This window comes from Phoxinus phoxinus (assembly GCF_949152265.1).
Source record: "Phoxinus phoxinus genome assembly, chromosome: 22".
Classification (NCBI taxonomy): domain Eukaryota; kingdom Metazoa; phylum Chordata; class Actinopteri; order Cypriniformes; family Leuciscidae; genus Phoxinus; species Phoxinus phoxinus.
This window is the reverse complement of record NC_136897.1, coordinates 17,362,931-17,383,948: the sequence shown is the minus strand read 5'-3', so window position 1 is coordinate 17,383,948 and position 21,018 is coordinate 17,362,931. Positions and strand designations below refer to the sequence as shown.

The window sequence follows — 21,018 nt, the reverse complement described above, 5'->3', positions numbered from 1 at the left end:
ACTCCATAATTTACTGACGTTATCTTTGATTTTTCCCCATTTAAATGGACAAAATGGTAACGGTCTGATAGGTACGATCTAAACCAGCTTAATGCCTGTCCCTGAACACCAGTGTAATTTTGAAGTCGATCTAAGAGTATTTTATGATCTATAGTGTCAAACGCAGCACTAAGATCAAGTAAAACTAGTATTGAGATACAGCCTTGGTCAGAAGCTAAAAGTAAATCATTTGTAATTTTAACCAGCGCAGTTTCTGTGCTATGATGTGGCCTGAATCCTGACTGAAACTTTTCATAGATATCGTTTTCTTGCAAGAAAGAGCACAATTGAGCGGACACAACTTTTTCTAGTATTTTAGACATAAATGGAAGATTTGAAATGGGTCTGTAATTTGCTAGGTTATTTGGATCTAATTGTGGTTTCTTAATAAGAGGTTTTATAACTGCCAGCTTGAATGTTTTTGGAACATGTCCTAAAGATAGAGACGAGTTAATAATATTGAGAAGAGGCTCTTCCACTACAGGTAACACTTCTTTCAGTAGTTTAGTGGGTATTGGATCTAATAAACATGTTGTTGGTTTAGATGCAGTGATAAGTTTATTTAGCTCTTCCTGTCCTATAGTTGTAAAGCGCTGTAGTTGTTCTTGAGGGGCGATAATTGAGGCTGAATCATAAGACGCTGTCAAAGATTGTACATTTACAATTGTGTTTCTGATGCTTTCTATTTTCTCAGTGAAGAAATTCATGAAATCATTACTATTAAAATGTAACGGAATATTTTGTTCAGGTGATGTCTGTTTATTTGTTAATCTAGCCATGGTGTTAAATAAAAACCTTGGATTGTTTTGGTTATTTTCTATTAGTTTGCGTAGATGCTCAGACCTGGCTGCTTTTAGAGCCTTTTTATAACGTGACATACTGTCTTTCCACGCGATTCTAAAGACCTCTAAATTAGTTTGTTTCCATTTGCGCTCTAAGTTACGAGTTTCTCTCTTGATAACATGCGTAGCACTGTTGTACCATGGTGCTTTAGTTTTCTCTCTAACCTTTTTTAATCTAATTGGTGCAACAGTTTCTAATGTACTAGAGAAAATGGTGCTCATACTGCTAGTCATTTCCTCTAGCTCATCTGTTTGTTTGGGTTCACTGAGGAGCGGAGATAGATCAGGTAATGCCTAGTTCACACTACAGGATTTTAAGCCCGATTTAAGCCCGATTTGCAAATCGTTGAGCTCGCCGACAGGTCAGGTTGTTATCGCGTGCAAATCGCGGGGGATTAGCGGCCGATGAACGCTCGCCAATCTGTTAGTATGAAAGAGCCAACAACGCATCAAAGACGCTCGCAGACGCCTCGCGGACGCGTCGCCGAGCCCAGAAAAATATCTAGCATGCTAGATATCTGGAGCTGTCGCACGACTCAACCACATGTGATGCCATGAGCTACAGCCAATCAGAGCAAGGCATGGGTTGAGGTCACTGGGAAAATACCGTTTATATACTGTCTATGGGAATTTTTTTTTTTTCCAGAGCAAATCATCGCGCAAACAGTTTGCAGCACTAATTTCTGTCTGACGTCCATATTCAAACAAAGACTCGCGTGTTGTGTACTTGTGTTCTTCTTCGCTGGGTAGTGGCGCGCGTGCTGTATTGCGTCATTTTGCGGTTCGTTTTATCGCGTGATTTCTTCGTGATAAAACGTGGTTTGTAGACAAGAAAGAATCGTTGGCTGACAGAGTTGTTGTCACCTCGTGTAGTGAGTTACCTCCTGTTGCGGATCAATCACGCTGTGTCGTGTGGTGTGAACAGCTCAACAACTTGAACACTCCTGATTTCACAGAGAGCGAGTCATGTAGTGTGAAATGCACAGTTCAGCCCGACGTTTTAAAATCCTGTAGTGTGCACTTGCCTTAAGCTATTCAAGAATCTATCTATAGTGGTTGGAAGGATTGTTCTGCCTGGTCGATAACGTGGCGCAACATGACACATTTCAGCCGTACGTAGTATGCAAGTTACCATGTAATGATCAGTGACATCATCACTTTGCGGTATAATATCTATTTCGGTTGGATCGGTTCCATATGATATAATTAAATCTAGAGTATGATTAAGACGATGAGTGGGACCACTAACGTTTTGCTTGACCCCAAAGGAGTTTAATAAATCTATAAACGCAGCTCCTAACGCATCATTTGTGTTATCAACGTGTATGTTGAAATCTCCAACTATACATATAGTGGTAATAATAATAATATCTTGTTCTTATAACAGAATCTGAATATAATAATAAATAGCTAAAATTAGTTAGAGCATGGCTGACATTGCTGCATAGTACAATAATGTAAACCTGAGAAATAAACAGGAATTGAATAGACTACGCCACTGCTGATTGGCTGAGCTGGCAGGCCAGATGGTTCTACAGATATGGTTGTTACCATAAGCTTGTTGTAGGGAAAAGCATCCAGAACCTTGCAAAACAAGTTATACCAATTCACATTTGTCTTTATGGTCGTTCTCAAGGTTGAAACCATAAAAATTGCAAGATAGCGAGATTGATTTCTGGTGTTTTACCGCACAACACAGAGCCTCTGAGAGGCCCAGAGCATATGTTTTGAAGGACTGGATGCACATGCTATGCATATTAATTATGTGTCTATTTGTATGGAGGAAGAAACCTCTCACTCTCAGGTTTCATTTTAATATATTTTTTTGGCTTGTATTTTTAAAATTCAGATTCAGTTAGATTATTGAATAGTCTTATATTAATACAATTATACAGAACAAAATAAAGAAATTAGTCATTTTAATTAGTAATTTTCAAAGGCAAAGGCATTCAGAAGTTTCTGTTTTGGACAAGAATTTTAATTTCGGTGTAACTTCCCTAATTTTCATCCTGATTGAAATGTTTGCCAATTTTTATTTGTTATTTTTTTATTACTTTTGTATTACCATGTAGTGATGTTTTACAAAAACCCATGATATTCGATGTCTGCTGTTGACAATTTGTACCAGTTTACAGTTCCAACCTGCTGTATCGCCCACCCCTACTGACCCAAAAGAGATGCTGAACATCGGCTGTTTTTGGCAACTAAATGCAACAAACATTGGTTGCTTGTCCGTCTCATTTTGCAGTGGTTCTGTGATTGTCGTCGTTTTGAAGCTTGTGATTGATGTGTCCCACTTACAGTTTTATCCTATGCCTGATTTCCTCATTCACTTGCCCCAAATAGGAAATTGCATTACAGTCATGGTTTGTTTGCATGTTATCCCTGTTTCTCTATTCAGCGGTCTGTGCTGTTGTTTTTGTGTTGGTTTGTTTGTATATTTCATAAGGAGCTTGAGTGCTATTGTGGAAAGGAAATCATCTCCCACCACTGACCATATTTTCATTCCCATCCAGATCCAGTATCCATCCCACCCTGAAGCAGACACCATGCCAATATGATCCCACTAATTCCTTCTCTTTCTGTCTCCCAACTCCTCGCTGCAGATTAAGGTGGTGAACGCATTCCGTAGCTCCTTGTACGAGGGCCTAGAGAAGCCAGAATCCAGAAGCTCCATTCATAACTTCATGTCCCAACCTGGGTTTATACCTCTCTCCGAGGAACAACACAGCATCCCCACGATAGACGAGGGCTGTGTAGAGATCGAGCAGCTCCCCTCCTCTTCCAGAAACGGAGGTGGCGGCGAACCCCCAGGCCGCTCTCTTCACAGCCAGGAATTCTCCATGTGACCCTCCCATCATCCTCCATGCTCCAGTGCAACTGCCCCAAAATCGTCTTCTTTTTTTGTTCTCTTTTAAAAACCTGTGCACCACTCTACCGGTGGAGCCCTGCTGATACACATCTGAGAGACAGCAGCACCTACAGCAGCTGATGGGGCGACCATGATCCCTTTCTCCTCTCCTCCATCTCCCCCACCCCTCTGCCCCTCTCGACTTGCACTGTGTCGGCGGCAGCAGCGCTCTGTAAGTACATGCGGCTGTCCTGCAGCCCATGTGAAACATGGCCTAACCTACACACTAGAGGGCGATGCTGCGGCAAACGCCCTCTCTCAGCCTGTCACTGACATTTTTATCTCTTCTACAGTTGTGATTTTTCTCATTTTTATATTGTTATGTCTCTGGTCTTGTGTAATGCTGTAATCATTTATGTTATTTGTCCCAGGACTCATTTACATAGTTTTTGTTTAGTTTTTTGCTGATACAGCTGATTGTGTTCATGCACTCAATTGCTGTTTGAATAGATTTCTTCTTTTCTCTCTCAATTTGCTCTAAGGTGGATTGAAAAACATGGCAGTGAAGTTAGCCATGTTCTTTTAGTTTTTAAAATGATTTTATGCTCTAATGGACATTTTAAGTAGTTCAGACACACTACATTCTTGTCATGTTTTCAGACATTGTCCCATGCGATGCTCATTTTGGGTGTTCTGTCACTTTATATATCCAGATGTAAGGCTGCTATAGTGAACGTTAGCAGAATAAAATACTATAATAAACTTATTTGATAGCTATGAGTTTAGAATACCTGATTGGCTCTTAAGGGGGCAGGGAGGGTCATCCAACACATCTCATCGAAATCACACCCACTGGGCATCTCTAGTCTCTTGTTAATGCTCATCTGCCTCAAAATGATTGCCCCGGCTAATTGACCAAGTACTTTATCAAAGGTACAGCACCTCACCATAGTGTGCATGTATCTGTCTTTAGGTTCATCTGTGTCTGATTATATAGGAATGGGAATTGTAGTGCTAATCTTTATGGGATTACGACTAATAACTAGAATTTTTCTTTTACTTGTTTCCTCTTTCAAAAAAAAAAAAATTGCGATAGAAGTGATTCTGTATGGGTGTACTTTCAAATCCAATCTTTTTCTTACCTCAGTTCTGCAGTTAGGTGTTCTCCTTGTTATCTAACATCAGGCTGTGCTCCTCATAAGCTCCACGTTACGCAGACAGCACTGATAGAGCTCCAAAATCCCATCCTTGAGCTTAGCCTGCGAGAGTAAGGATACTGCACGTAGTAAGCATGCTTTTGCTATTTAAAAAAAAAAAGAAAACTCACACACCATAGCATGCAGCTGGGGCCTCAGTTGGACCCTGTGAGCTCTGTTGAAACCTGGATGACAAACTAGATCGGAACTGTTTTCATAAAAGCACGGCCTCAACGACATGTGCTTTTTATTAGACGAAACATACTACTGCCACAGACAAAACCTTCTGCTCATACCAGTCTAGGTTAAATGGATTCCTCCAATTACACCTTTTTCTACTTGCTCAGAGCCATATTTTATAAATTGTTATTTTATATCCCATTGTTTTTGCAGTTTATTTTATATTTCCAACCAAATTCGAAAAAAAAAACAGTCACTGCCTAAATATAAAAAAGGGAGAAGGGAGGGGGGAGGGGGACACACAAAAGAATAAGTAGATGGACCACTTTAATGTTTACGGAACGGTTCCACAGCAGTCGGCTAATGCTGCACTTCCCCCTACTGGCAGTTTTTGTTATCTCGCTTAAGTGGAACATGGTATGTTATTGTGGGGAGGCATGCATGAATTTCATATAAAACTCAATGTTTTGTTCCTTTTTTACAATTGTTCTGTATTTTTATATTAAGTACTTTTTAATATTTTGGAAAAAATATAAATATAGGTGTATAGGCCAGAGAGTTTGGTGACATGACAAATTAGCTAAATAAGCAGTTGAGTACATATTGCAGTTATATATATATATATATATATATAAATATAAATATTTATGCCACGTTTGTAACCACATGCGGTGTCAGATTCGATGTCCGAGCTGAGAAAGTTACGTGTTTACTGTAAAGTCAAGGGGTCTGGTCAAGTTCTCAACAGAAGAGTGAGCATTTATTGGCCTTATCCCGAATTGTGTACTCCAAACCTGCAGCCACAGATAGATGTGCTGGCCGTACGAAGTCTTTAAAATATATTATATGCCACCTAATTAGAAACCATTAGACTACAGTGGGGAAATACTAATTAAAAGTTTTCAGTTCTTAAAATTCAACTTCTGTGTTCTTTTTGACTTAATGGGTTTGATTTATTTTTTGTGCAATTTCTGAATGACCCATTAAAGTGGCAAAGAGTCGGTTATAGAAAATAATTGAGATTACTTATTCTTTGTTGTCATTTCTAATTTCGATTTGTTTTTGTTTTTTTGTCATACTCTGGATAAAAATGAAACATACACACTACACTGTATGTTACACAAAATGTATTTGACTTCATGTGGAAGCAGTCAAATGTTTTCCATTTAGAGCTTTATATAAATTCTGCCAAAGTGTTGCTTTGTACAGTCAGTTCTGACATTGTTCTTGTTCATTTAGAATAATTTATAACTGGATTTCATCCTTATTTGAATCCCTAATGGTTTTTTTTTCCTCCAGGATCTGAAATATGCCCCCTTCCGTTTTATTTCTTCATTGCTTGGACATGATTGATGCAGAAAAAAGGGGGGGAAATGATCAAATTGTCTTTAATTTTCTTTTCTTTTTTGGTTCACTTTAATAGCTTTTTAGAACAATTTCTGTTATTGCACATGTTTCTCATGCATTGTGTAAACCGAGAATCGCTTCAAGGTGCTGTGCAATAACTGAATTTTATCGCATTACTACTCTACTGAAGTTGTCTGACAGTTCTTGTTCGTTTGTTCGGGAGGTAATGATTCACCACAGCTGTAAATAAAAGATTGTGTTTCAAAACTGGAATATAACATTAAGTTATAACCACTTATTTTGCATATAGTTTAATTACATCTGATGTTGAGTGAAATTAAAATTGTATTTGATTGTGGGGGAAAGCAGTCAATAGAACATCCGATTTCTGTAATTCATATAAAACAGTAATATACACTGGTGTTATTTTTGTATAAACATAATATCATCTATGTGGCATGCATTACTTATAAACAAATTGGTGGTTCAAAGCAATATGTACAACCTGGTGCGATTGGTATTTTTAATGTCCTGTGTAGCTTAAACCATGCTGTACTTAGGGGAAAAAACTGCATTGGAAAAAAAATCTTAATTGTTCAATATATGTGTTCAATGTTCTGCATGATTACATATGGAATGAGCTGTCCCCAAATGTTTGTTTCCAGAATGAATGTGACACACAAACAAACATGCGCAAACACACTCCCTCGCACATTATCAATAGACTCTGCAAAGGAAACACACACTGACTCAATGCCATTTCAGAGAAGAATGTTCTGCAACGAGGAAATGAAAGCGTCTCGTTTCTTGTCTAGACATCATGAGAGCACTGCTCCATTTAAATTTCCTAATTACTGGGGTGTGGGAATTGGGGAATGACTGCCAGAGTATGTGCTTGAAAGATCTCTAGTTTTATTTTTACCAGTTACGCTTCGCTTTGACTTCGTTTTGTTACTTTTATAGCCATAAGCTGTGGCTGTAGATTGAACTGCCTAATTGCAGAGTGGTACGAGCTTTGATGTTCCATCACCTTATTGTGTGGGTTACCAACTCCATCCTGACAGCTCACTCTCATCCATGCATGATCCATCAAAGATGAAAGACGCTAGCGCAGTAAAGCTGAAGGATTTGCATTTTCAAGGTAGGCTACAGTCGTACTCGAGTCCTCACTTTCCTGAAATGCACTGATTCCCTTTACTGTCTTTATTTCCACCCTTTTCCTCTAATTGAGGGCTTTGAGAAAGAGAGAGAGCATTGTTTAATAAACTTATCTAAGTTATGTTTGGTTGTTTACATCAGCCAATGAACGTGTAGTCTTAAATTTAAAAATTGCAGCTCATTTGTTAATGCTAATTGTTCATGTTAATTTTTCTTTGTATTGTGATTGTGAGGCATTCATCAGAAGCATGCCGTAAATATCTTGGGCTATTAAAATTAGGCTTCTGTGTACATTTAGTAGTTTTGTTGAATAAGAACTCTGAAGGATAAGGGCTTTGTGTAGTAGTAGGGGACAAAATGGTGGTGGTGGGGGGTCTGTTTACAGAAATGTAGTGTTTTGTGGTTTTTACACTAAGCATGCTATCTCTTGGATCACAGAAGTGCCAATGGACCACATGGACAACCTGCACCACTGTGTCTGATTTAGTTCAGAGTAATTGATTAAAATTGTGAAAACTGTGTCTGATAATTGGGTATTGGAAAGTGTGGCGGCCTTAATTGATTTTGACTGAAAGTGAATCTGATTTGCATTTATTTTAAATAATTTAATTTAAAATGTTGACGGGTTAATCTAAAAAGCCTCATGCTCTGTGTCCTGTCTGTTTACAGTCTCTTTAGATGACAGAATATGTGCTCACCTAATGTAATGTAGTTTTAAGGGCTATACTGTGACAGTTTGGGGGATATACTGTTACTGAATCCGTGTCTAACGATGAGAAGTTGACCCAAAATGTTCTTTTGATGGAAAGTAGTGTACATTTATTTGGTTTGCATTCCATCAAAGTGAGGTGAGCTCATTTTGATCCATGCTATGTTCATGTAAAGTTGACCCAACTGTCAACCTTCATGCTGCATGATGGGAAAAAATCACCATAAGCAGCTGAATTACCATTTCATTAATTGTCAATGTGCTCTTGGAGTGAATCATCGAGTAGGCGTTTTGGCTTCAGAAAACAATGTGTTTTGAAAAGAAGATCTTCGCCCTATCCGATCTGACCGTCATGAACAGTGTCTGCAATCTGTGTGTTTTAATTGGCAGGGTAAAAATTCCGATTTTTTTAGCCCTCCTTTTGTGAGAATCATTATCATGCTGAAATATCAGTCTTGCTTGCTTCAAACTATGCAACGGATTCATTTGATTAAAATATTATGAATTATTATTTAATCAGGTGTCATAACAATGCTCTATCTCTCTCTTTCTCTGTTTTTCTCGCTTTCTTTTGTCAAAGTGAATTCAGTCATGCCCATTTTTCATCACTTTATACTAACTCAAGTGTATTATCTATGTAATGTATGTGTGATGTGCACACATTCAAGATTTCGTTACTTTTTTTGTAAGATATGATCATGTGGAATGCCTTGTTCTTTGTCCTGTCGTTTAAATTTAACAGAACAAAAAAAAAAAAAAAAAAGGATAATCAAGCAATTGAAGTCAAAGTTATTATATATACATATATACAAATCTATATATATAAATAAAGCCATTAGAATTTGAAATACAATGGGGCTCAAGTCCTTGTTTCTTGTGATGTCATTTTTAAACCCCTTAAAAAAGGATGAAAGCTACAGTAGGTGAAGATACCAGTTTACAGCTGTGATTGGGTATAGTTATAGTCTGGCTATCACCAGACCAAGCTCAATCTTTTAAGATTGCAGGGCGAAATCAAATCTCCGGCAGATCAGGCTGAGTTTACCCAGTCTAGTAGAAAGGTGTTACAAAAACTATTGATATCTTATCGGTCTGACTTCCTCATGCACATATGCACAAAATCTTATCTATCATCTATCGTACCTATAGGCCTAGATGTAGCCTACTTTAACAGTAGAGTTTGAATTCCAAATAACCGGTGTCAGATATTATGTTGTATATATATTTTATTACCTAATATACCTATGTCTAACACATATTATATAATACATAATTATTTTTTATTTTTTTAGAAGATAATGGGGTGTTAGACCAACTATTTTCTTCATGACATTCAAGGAGCTTGTAGTTGCATCAAACCTCCACAGTGGACCCTGGTGCATCATACTATACATTGCCACCAAGTGGCAAGCCATTGTGTGTCGACCAAGATGGCCAATGGCCAGTCAGAAATGCCAAGTTCCCCCGGAATATCCACCCAAGGCCATTCCTTTTTGCAGGTAAAGAAAATAAAAAATGTGTAGCATCAAGCAATATCTAATGAGTTATATCCAGAGGTGGACAGTAACAAAGTACATTTACTTGAGTAGCCTACTGTACTTAAGCCTACACTTTTTTTAGTATCTGTGCTTTACCTGAGTAGCCTATTATTTTTTCTGAGAACGTTTTACTTTAACTTAAGTAGGCTACATTTAAAAGACAAAAACCTGACTTTTTACTTCACTACATTTCTGCCAAAGTCCTTGAAAGTAGTAACGTCAGTCAGTGGATGATTTTGGTTGTAGACGTTAGATTTTAGTTGGAAAAGAAAGTCGGGTTGACGTCAGAACCCAACGTCGGACAGAACATTGGATGTCGTTGGATAAAAGTCGAGTTGACGTCAGAACCCGACTGATGTTGGTTTCTGACTTCAACCCAATTTTCATTTTCAACCACAATACAACGTCTGTCCAACGTTGGAGACTGATGTCAATCTGATGTTGGATTCTGACATTAACCTGGTTTTAATTTTTAACGTTGGGTTTGGTCTTCTAAATTAGAATTCCTTCATTGTTTTGGAGCACACTTATAGACCGTATATCACTGATCTATATAATGACATTGCTCATTTCAGATGAGTTTGAAAACACCTGATCGCTAGGTTTTCTCAGAGGAGAGCTATGTTAGAAATGTGTCCATCTTGAACATAATCAAAATTATCAGCTAATAAGGGTAAATTGACATATTCTGGTAGGCTACACTGGAGGCAGCATCTGAGTTGGGTTTCCACAGTTGTACCTTGACAGGCTGTAGAAATGTCTGATGGAATCACATTCTCATGTTCTGATATCAAAGATAGGCTACGCGAAGTTCAACTTGTAGAGTTCAATTGCCTTATTTCACTTTTTTATATATTATAGTTTTCACATGATTTGATATTATTTTATTGATTGGTTTGTTAAATACACACATATTGCTGTGTTGTTGTTGTTGTTGTATTACCGGTATGTTTAATACAGTATCTCTTCAGTTTAAACCATATGCTGTCCACTCTAGACATCTGAAAATATATTTGAAAAATATGTGTAAAAAAATAAATAAAATAAAATCTTGTTTTTCATGGCATAAGAGCAATAAAACACATAGGTAAAAAAAACCTGACTGAGATTATCATAATTCATGCATGAAAGGGTTATGCATCAATAGAATATTATAAAATATCCGAATAAATAAAATTACATATAAAGAAAAAACAGTTTTTTTAAACAACGTATCTATCATAGAGTAGCCTAAACTTTTATTTATTTCTGAAGATGATCCCCGGTGAGGTGAGGGCTATGCTGTAAAATATACTCAAGGATCCATCCTTATAGCGCCGCCATTGGTCAAAACGTATAACTTTTTGAATTTAGAAACGGGGATCTGCTTTCTTTGGCACTGGCAACCGTGCTGACGACACGCACCACGTCAACTTCAACTGACTGCAACTGTACTTAAAAAAAAAAAAAAAAAACTCCCACCTCCCCTTCTTTGCACAAACTCTTATTCTTTCAAATCTGGAAACCATGTAATCGTTTACAGATAACACGGTGAGTGTGAGTACAATACCAGCATTATCACGCGGGGTCTTATGCTTCTGAATGTCGCGGGCTAATAGCTTGCGCACGTTAGCTTAGCATTAACGTTATCGTTTCAGCCACGGAATGGATAATTGAAATTTATCCAACCAACTATCACAACTTATCTTATTATCCACATGCCCGAACTTGGATAATGGTAAGTAACGTCATTTTAACATCAAGCGTGTTTCTATGCGCGTGAAATGACAAAAATGATAGTTTTATATCGTTAGCTAACAGCTAACGTTAAGTTACATTGTGACGCCCTCATGGAAATACAGTTGTTTGTGATTTTTAAACATTGTTAACAGGTGCTTGAGTGCACTGGATGTATTGTACACATGTATTGTATTTCTATTGAGCTGTCAACCTCGCTTTGAACGATGCACCCATGATACCCAAAATATTGTCTAGATAGACAGCTCCCTGGGTTTTGATACACAGCCCTATGTTGGTATAATTAATACATTAGACGTTGGCGCTGTTTGTGTTAAATATATAAATGGTTTTCCTCACAGTTATTGATTCAATCATGACCTCGCTGTCATCGTCGTCATTGTCTCAGTTGACGGGGTCAAGCTCTTCATGCAGGACTCTTCCCGGGGAAGGGACTCAGGTGAGCAATAACATGTACATTCACTCCATATTAACTCTCATTGTTCTTTTTCAAATGGAACAGTTATAATAAATAAAACCTTTATTAAAAAAGATTGCAAATGTGTTTTACGTTTTTTTTTTGTCATATTTGCATATTTGAAATTCTGAGAGCTTGTATGTAAATCAGTGACACTTGTATTACAGGCTACTTGTACAAAATGCATATAAAAAAGCACACTGTCACACTTATAGAGATATGGTCTCATTTGTAATGTTTATTAATGCATTAACTAACAATGAGCAATATTTTTTTTACAGTATTTCATAACCTTTGTTAATGTTAGTTAAAACAGATGTTCATTTTGTTTTAATGTGGTTAACCAATGTTAACAAATGAAACTTTATTGTAAAGTGTTATCGGTAAACCTAAATTGCTTCAGTCCTGTACTTGAAATATTGCTAACAACATAAAAGTTGTTTACTTTATGAAGCTTATTAAAGATTTCACAGCTAAAAGACATGTGTACCACAACCACATTTTTACAATTATACTTTAAAATACCTTTTACTTAAAACACTGATGGGCATCAATCAGAGGGCTTGTAGTAGTAGATTGTATGCAACAGGTTTTTCAGCAAAGATTTGATCATGTAGATAATTTAGAGGCCTTAGAAATTCATGTATCAAATATGATACAGTAGGCTTCATAGGTTTAAGCATATGGCTCTCCCCCCCCCCCCTGCAGGTCAACCCCAGAGCTCCTCTACTGCAGATCCTGAGAGTAGCAGGTGCTCGGGAGGAGGTGTTTACTCTGAAGGAGGTGAGGAGTGTGTACAAAGTGACCTCTGCGGATTGACAAATGCTGTAGATATTAAGAGTTTGAACTGCCTGATAAGGTATATTTAATAATGACAGTGTTTTTTATTAGGTCATGCACTACCTGGGTCAGTACATCATGATGAAGCAGCTGTATGACAAACAGAGGCAACACATCGTCCACTGTCAAGATGACCCACTCGGAGAGCTACTGGAAGTGGAGAGCTTTTCCGTTAAGAACCCCAGGTGAGCTCATAGCTGCCAATAAGGAGATTTAAATGGAAGATAAAATGGAGTCGGCTCTCTCTCATTCAAGTCAGCTGGGTACATCGATGGCTGATGATGATGATATCTAGATATAAATTTGTAATATTGTTTGGTGCTCGGCCCTATCCACTTTCAACAGTGTTTCTCAGAAATTGCTTACTGCACCTTTAATTAAGTCACTATTTACTCGCCCTGATGTTGATCCAAATCTGCATGATTTTTTTCTTAATGTGGATGGTTATAAATGGTCATGTTTTGAGATGTCGGTGTTTTTTCATTTGTGGGTGAACTTTAACAACCAACTCTGAAAACTTAGATATACCACATATACCAGCTGATTAATTGCTCTGGCCGATGCATCTCTTAACATTTGTGTTATTTAGAGAAATCAACATATTTTAGGCATTTACCTCTTTCTTTTCTGCCTTTCATAGCCCTGTGTATGAGATGTTGAAGAGGAATTTGTTTATTTTGAATAATTCGGGTAAGTCCATCATTCTTGTTGTTGAATTTATTTAGAATAATCTGGAGCAAAAAAAAATGTCACACAGACTTGTCACTGTCTTTTAGCACTTTCACTCTCTTGCTTTCTCTCATTTTGATTAGCCCCACCTTTCATTTTGAGGTGTGTGTGTGTTTGTATGTCTGAATGTGATGTTTATGGTACAGTAGGTATGTAAAAACTTAATTATTTATGGTTTCAACTTTGTCATTTTATTATCCGGTTAGTGTACTTTGCAATCTTCATACAGGAACTTAAGAAACTTGATTTAAAAAAAAAAGAAAAGTTTAAATAATTTTATTCTTTTGAAATACAATAATCTTTCTGGAACAGTATTTTTCCACCACTAATTGAGGCATTAAGTCTGGGCCAAGTGCGATTGACGTGTGCTTGGTGAATAAAGGGCGGGGTTTTTTTTCTTTTTTTTTTTTTTTTGTTACTATGTCTTATTTGAAATACAGATGCAGCAAAGAATCTTTCTGTCGGCAAGGATTCTAATGAGTCTCCAAGTGAAGATCCTGGTCAGGTAAAACTACAGCATGGTGCACAGGAGAAACAGTGTCCGTTACTCCTCTTCATGGCAAACAATTGATCAGAAAATCAAATGTAATCCTTTCGTGATATATGTAATTTGGTTAAGGCTGATAAAAGTGCATTGCACAGGGCTTTTGGGTACCAAATGTATTTTGCTTTTAAATATGATTTAGGTTATCAAGTGATTACTTTATTTCAGCACACACTACTCACAGCAACCATTTTATACATTTGTTGTCAGCTTTTCCCCTTTTTTATTTACGCTCTAATCAACCAGTTACTTAAATGTAGTGATTGTCTCCCCAACCTTTCACATCCCTTCTTCCATTGTTGCTCAAAGTTTTGCTACAATGCATTTTTGTGTGGAGAATTGCATCGTGATCAATAGCCTGTTTGCCATGAAGGGGAGGGCGGCAGCTGTCTCCACCAGCCGTTTCTGTACAGAGTGGCACCGTCTCTGTACTTCCCCACTGCCGGCCTGGCCTGGTGGTCCTTTTGGAGAAGCCACCAGCATGGGCCTGGCTGCTGGGGGACAGAGTACCTGTCTCTGTTTGTCGCTCAGAGTTTCCTTCTCTGCGTCGCTGCTTCTTTCGGAAGGACTGCAGCTTCCTTCTCAGTTCACTGGCCCTCTTCACCCCTCATACACCCATCCACATTTAACACCTTACGGTTGTGTGTTGGCAGAATGAAGTTAGGTGGGGTTGGGAATAGCAGTCTGGGATGAGGTCACTGGTACGTCTTGCATTTGTACTATTCATAGGACTTTAAATGGAAATGAGTTTTGTGATTTATGCTAATAATATTAACTTTAAAAGGTGTTATGATTTTGGATTGGCTTTTTCCATCCGATATTACGTATTAGTGGTGTGATATTATTTAGGTACCAGATGTCTTTGTTTGCTGCCACTCCATTTGCAATTTACATTACAAAACAATACAGCAGCAATGGTGTTAAATATCTTTTCTTTTTTTTTTAAGAAAGTTCCTATTATTTTCCCCTTCCCTCTACTTGTGAGGACGTGGCCTTTTGTTGCCACACCCATGGGCACCTGCTGTGAAGGAACTGCCGTCCTACCGAGTGTCATGTCATTACTATGTGCTGATTCGGCTTTTTCCATACTGTATAGGTGTCCAGTGGGTCGATTGGCTCTGGACAGGCTCTCATTGCTGGCAGTACCAGCACTGGCGCAACACAGAGCTGCTCACTGCGCAGGCCACGTGATCCTGATGAAGGTCAGCATGAACCAACAAACACTGCACTCACATTAGACAGTGTAAAGACTAACATGACTTGCAATTGTAATATGTATTTAAAGATCAGACACCTCTCTATCCTGACAGACTCCTCAGACGACTTACCCAGGTCTGCTTGCAAACGGCCAAAGCTGGACGTGACTCTGGAAGAGTGGGACCTTTCTGGGTTGCCCTGGTGGTTTCTGGGTAACCTGCGAAGTAATTACACTCGCCGAAGCAATGGCTCGACTGATATTCACACCAATCAAGTAAGAGGGCAAGCTCCCCAGAAAATAATTCATATGGCTCTTTTCTTATTCATGAAGAAGATTATAAAAAAATTTTTTTTTAAAGTCGATGTAATGAGACTGTCACACAACTAGACTGAGGGAACAGCTCTCTCCTGTACAGGATGAGGACACGGCCATCGTTTCTGACACCACAGATGATCTTTGGTTCCTAAATGAGGCAGAAAGCGAGCAAGTGAGTGTGGAGATGAAGGAGGCGGTGCTTGAGCAGGGAAGTGATGCTGAGTCTCCACATGAAGAAGAGGAGACCAGGAAAGACAATAAAGATGACAGGAAGGTAATGTTACTTGCTTTTTTTCTTCTTCGCTGACTATCGTTTTAAGATGATGGACTTAATGATGATGGATCATAACCAGCTGCTTAAAATGCATTTTCAGATGCAAGAAGAACAGGATGATGACTCTCAGTGTTTAAGTGATGACACTGATACTGAAATCTCCACACAGGTAGACATATCATCAGGAAATTATCAAGAAAATTGTAGGGCTGTGCAATTAATTGAATTTCGATTTCAATTTTGGCTCCCAACGATCACCAAAATAGTACAATAGAGTAAAAACGATTATTTTTCCATGTTCTGTTTTCATAGAACACTCTTATTTTGTCTTGTGTAAACTATAAACTCTCTCAGCCTATACAGTCATATATTGCAAGCACAATAAACTTCACAATTACAATTGTCTAATTTAATATAGACGAGCGAGACCATAGACGTCTCTCGAGCTGTCGCGATATTTTTCTGCTCGATCACTGCAGCGCCTCAGTGTTCAAGCAAACGGCAGCGCAAGTGCACATGAGCTGATCATCTGTTCCGCTTTACAGCACGAAAAAAATCATGAATGAACACAGGGCTCGACATTAACACTTGCCTGCTTGTCCGGGAAAAGTTTTTATTTTATTTTACATTTCAAGTGAAAGAGAGTTTTACTTGCCCGACCGATCGAAACGCCAGAATGATTCTGATCTTATACAGTAGGCTACACAAAAAACTCACAGTAGAAACATACTAAGGTAAAAATGTTGAGTTTTTATTTATTTATAATATGTGATATAGTTAGGTTACATAACACGACTAAGAGAGCTGTTCTATAATATCACGATTGCAAATTTACATTGAATTTATAGTTTAATAAACAAGTAGCCTAGTTAATATGTAAGTTAGTCACTTACAATTTAGACACGATATTGACTGGTTTTGTTTTATTTCACAGACGAAAATAGTTACAAAAGAAAAGCAACACTAAGCACTGAGTTTTGTTATTGAATGATTCAGCATTTTGAACGAATCGTTTTAATGAATGACTCAATGATTAATTTATTAAGACGGTCACTTGCCGCCACCTATTGGTTTATTGTTTAAAGGCATAATTTATTTTAATTTTAATTATTTTTTTATTTTATTTAAACATTAATCTCATAAAAGTATTTATTACAGTTGTAATTTTGCAGTGTAAATTAATTAATTTGATTGATAACAGTAACAGCCCTTTTTATTAAAACTGAATTTGATCAAATGTAAGAATCTGACATGAATGATAACACATCATTTTTGTGAAAAAGTTTAAATTTTTCTTTCATTTTTTTTTTTTACTTGAAGCAAAGCATTGCCTTTTTCACCACTTGTGAGTTTGCGTGTCTGTTTAATAGTTAAAAAAGTACAATACATTTTTGTTTTTTAAGAATTGTTGAAAGGTAAAAGAATTGTTTGGAAACACGTTCCCAAAGTCATGTGAAATAATCGTGTTACATCATTGTGATTTCAATACTGACCAAAATAATCATGATTATGATTTTTTCCATAATCGAGCAGCCCTAGAAAATTGTGCTCTCTATTAGTGACCATTGTTTTTTTTATGAATATTTTACTTTCGCCAAGGCTGCATTTATGTGATAAAATACAGTAATATTGTGAAATGTTATTTTATATTTATTTTTGTGATTGCAAAGCAAAATGTTCAGCATCATTTCTCCAGTCTTCAGTATAACCTGGTCCTTCAGAAATTATTCTTAAATGGTGATTTGGGGCTCAAGAAACATTTCATTTTTTATTATCAATGTTGAAGAACAGTTGTGCTGCTTAATATTTTTGTGAATACAGTGATAAAAAAAATCTGGATTTTATTTAAAGCAGCATTTATTTGAAATTCAAATTCTTGGTCAATTTAATGCATTCTTGTTGAATAAAATCTTGTAGACCCCCCAAATTAGGAATGATAGAGAATAATGAAAAAAAAATTAAGAATCATAGGGTGTATTAAAAATATTGTTTGATTACATTTAAGTTGATCATGTTTATATTTTTTATTATTATTTTGTAAAATAGTTATACATGGATAAAAGGCACAACTTATTGAAATGACCTTATCTTCTGGCAGGATGCATGGCAGTGCTCAGAGTGCCGCAAATTTAACACCCCTCTTCAACGGTACTGCATGCGCTGCTGGGCTCTGCGGAAAGACTGGTACAAGGATTGTCCTCGTCTCGTACACTCCATCTCTGTTCCAGACATCCCCGCCTGCAGTTCACGTCCTGAGAGGGAGGAAGACGAGGAGGATGATGGAATCGACATGCCTGACTGCCTTAGGACCGTGTCTGACCCTGTCGTCCTCCCCTCGCACCACGTCTCTAGAAACATCCCCCCATCATCCGCTTCGTCGTCAAAAGGAAAGGGTCCTTCCCAGCTTCACCCCCACTTACAGGAGAGCTCAGAGGGTGACAGCCAGGACACGCTGGACATGGAGACAGAATGCCAACCCGAGGCCTTGCTAGAACCCTGCAAGCTGTGCCGAGTGCGGCCGCGAAACGGCAATATCATCCATGGCCGCACAGCTCACCTGATCACCTGTTTTCCCTGTGCCCGCAAGCTGCACAAATTTCATGCTCCTTGCCCGGGCTGTGGCCAGGTTATACAGAAGGTCATCAAAACCTTCATAGCATGACCGAAACATCTTAAAGGCACGCATGTATTAAACACACACTCGCTTACTATTAAAAAAAAAAGTTTATATACGCAAGGAGGCAGGGAAATTTACAAACGGTTGCTAGGCTGAAATGAAAATAGTACAATGTATCTATACTAATTTTATTGTAAAGTACAAATCGAGTATAAATAATGTACAGAATGTAACTTAAAGAAACTGGCCTCATATTGATCGTTAGCGTAACTTGGCTAAAGACAGTTTGCCACATTATGCTACTGCCTTATTGGGAAGATATGCATAATTAAAATCTTAACCTCTGTACAGTCCACTCAGTTTGTAATAGCACATTTAAAACGCCTTTCAATGTTCTTGACCAACTTTGATTTTACTTTATTTTAGAAGATTTTTCCCCTTGCGGATTTCTGGCACTTAACTAAAGCATCACTTAAGTTGACCTGGTGAAAGGTTTTCCTTAGACGGGTGCTTGAAACAGATTAAATGGGAATATTTATTTATTTATAAGGTTTAGTTTTTGTTGATGGCATCTAATAGAATGACCAGTCAACAGTTCCAAGTCATTCCTGTGCTATGAGAAGAACCGATTATTTACAGATTGTGAAGTATTAAAACACCTTTGGATGTAGAGGTGGTAAAATAGAAAAGTGTAATTGGACCAATGACCGCGTTTTTTCCTTCCAAACCCTTTGGTTGTTTATGATGCTCGGCTTCTTGTTCCATTGTTTGTTTGTTTTTTTATTCTATACCTGAACAGAAATGATGTATGATTGAGGACTATTTGTGCTCTATCTGTTCAACCCTCTGCCTTTCCTTCTAATTCAGTTTTCCTGTCATCCACACACACACACGCACGTATTCTTCTTTTATGAAGGTTAAGACACATTTATTAGTGGAAGGATTTATTTTCCACAGCGCTGCCAGGTAAGATGATGTTTATGGGACAAAAAAAAGTGTTTTGAAACCAATGTCTGCCATACTTTTTTAAATAGTGCTTTATTTTGCAGAAAGGTCTGTATTGTTAGCCGAGTTATTTACCAGAGCACTTCTGTTATGTGGGAATTTAGGGTTATTGTCCTCTGCTTTTCTTAGTAATGTGTTGTTTCCCATAACAAAGTGGATTCGGTCTCTGTTGTGTATTATGTAAGCGCAACCATAAAGGACTCTTTGAAAAGGAACTGTTGTCCTCAGCCACCAGAGGGCGAAATAGCTTTTCACATGCAGTAAACGCATGGGACTAGCTTTGCTTACTTCTAATTAATGCTGTGTTATTTACCTTTTGAGGATGTGGAGGCTGTATTACAATCCCATCCAAATTTACCTGAACTTTCTTGTGTGGTACAAACACTGCTATTTCACTGCCATTATGCCTCATATGGAACCTAAAACTAATTCATCCTAAGCCAATGATGTTATAAAATGAAGTTTGTGTTTGTTTTTCAAACATTGTTTCTGTTTAGATTTAGTCTGAGCAGTAATTTTTTGTTTTTGTTTTTAAAATGTAAAATAAACAATGAAACCAATTGGAAGGATGCTCTGGTTCATTTTACTCATCCTCATTGCTGTATTTTTATTTTGACTACATCCATACATTTCAGAACATAAATCGTCAACATACTTTGCAACAGATGTGACTATTTGTTATGCAACCTATAGGACTATACATCTGTTACCAAAAAAAAAGTAAGTTTATTTTTTTTCTACCACAAGGAGGCAGTAACAGTCTTTCAGTTTCTTAAGAATCGTTTTGAAAATATTTGGGAGGCTAACATGCTCTGCTGCCTTGAGGTTGGCCTTTGGAGCTTATGCATAACCCAACCATTTAAAATGTTTATTTTTATAAACATAAAAGCCCGTTTGTTCATGATGCATATTCTGGACATTTAAATGTTGGTCAAATTCCTGGTGTGTCTGAAGACTGTGAACATGAACTTTACATGAAATCCTGCTTGTTTATGTCTATCAGGCCTGTCCAATAGAAGCAGTGATGTAACTGGAAATCAATAACGCAAGTGTCTCGAGGGGTGAGTCTCCATGCTGAAGGATAATTGGGTTCTTCCTCTAATCACACCTCTAATCTCTCACCATCTCAGGTCTTTGTCTTAATGGGCCTACCATCAGGTTAGATCTGTTAAACTGGCAGTAGCTGGTCGCTGAGAGGTTCACACATAATCAGCTCAATGTCCTTTGCCATATCACTAGTAGAAGGATGAGACAATTAGGAGCCCTCGGCGTTTCAAGCTTCAATGTGACATTTTCTTTGCATTTGTCATGCTTTGTGATCTCATAATGAAGAAGAAACTCATTGTTTGTAATTATTGTCCCTCTTTCTTTCTTTCTATGGTGTATTAATCCTCCCTCCTTTACACGCACAGGCCGTTGCTTTAGCTGTGTCGTGTTTATGG

At 37.6% G+C, this 21,018-nt stretch overlaps 2 protein-coding genes across 11 annotated transcripts in view; both read left to right on the top strand.

The window, feature by feature from the left end:
* Nucleotides 1-4,512, top strand: part of atp2b4 (ATPase plasma membrane Ca2+ transporting 4) — a 125,154-nt gene extending 120,642 nt beyond the window's left edge. For all 7 annotated transcript variants that reach the window (XM_079598102.1, XM_079598103.1, XM_079598105.1 and 4 more), the window contains one exon: nt 3,488-4,512. In XM_079598102.1, the coding sequence (XP_079454228.1) occupies nt 3,488-3,730 (243 nt within the window). In that variant the 3' untranslated portion in view covers nt 3,731-4,512. The remainder of the gene's footprint in view (nt 1-3,487) is intronic.
* A 6,616-nt stretch (nt 4,513-11,128) lies between these two features.
* On the top strand, nt 11,129-20,171 carry mdm4 (MDM4 regulator of p53). 4 transcript variants are annotated; one of them, XM_079596697.1, is made up of 11 exons: nt 11,129-11,390; nt 11,939-12,036; nt 12,763-12,837; nt 12,946-13,079; nt 13,535-13,584; nt 14,064-14,128; nt 15,264-15,369; nt 15,478-15,638; nt 15,766-15,954; nt 16,055-16,123; nt 18,053-20,171. In XM_079596697.1, exons 2-11 carry the CDS (start codon nt 11,953-11,955, stop codon nt 18,614-18,616), a joined length of 1,497 nt encoding a protein of 498 aa, XP_079452823.1. In that variant the 5' UTR covers nt 11,129-11,390; nt 11,939-11,952; the 3' UTR covers nt 18,617-20,171. The 4 variants fall into 4 exon arrangements, with proteins under 4 accessions (XP_079452823.1, XP_079452825.1, XP_079452826.1 ...); XM_079596699.1 differs by having other exon boundaries at nt 11,218-11,390; nt 15,781-15,954; XM_079596700.1 differs by having other exon boundaries at nt 11,238-11,577; nt 15,781-15,954; nt 18,053-20,165.
* Nucleotides 20,172-21,018: the final 847 nt, after the last annotated feature.

Bases quoted from the DNA above. Each gene is read 5' to 3' on its own strand.
- mdm4 (XM_079596697.1), top strand. From the start codon at position 11,953: ATGACCTCGCTGTCATCGTCGTCATTGTCTCAGTTGACGGGGTCAAGC. The intron at 15,370-15,477 runs GTCAGCATGAAC...CTATCCTGACAG, and splicing joins GCCACGTGATCCTGATGAAG to ACTCCTCAGACGACTTACCC. The intron at 15,955-16,054 runs GTAATGTTACTT...ATGCATTTTCAG, and splicing joins ACAATAAAGATGACAGGAAG to ATGCAAGAAGAACAGGATGA.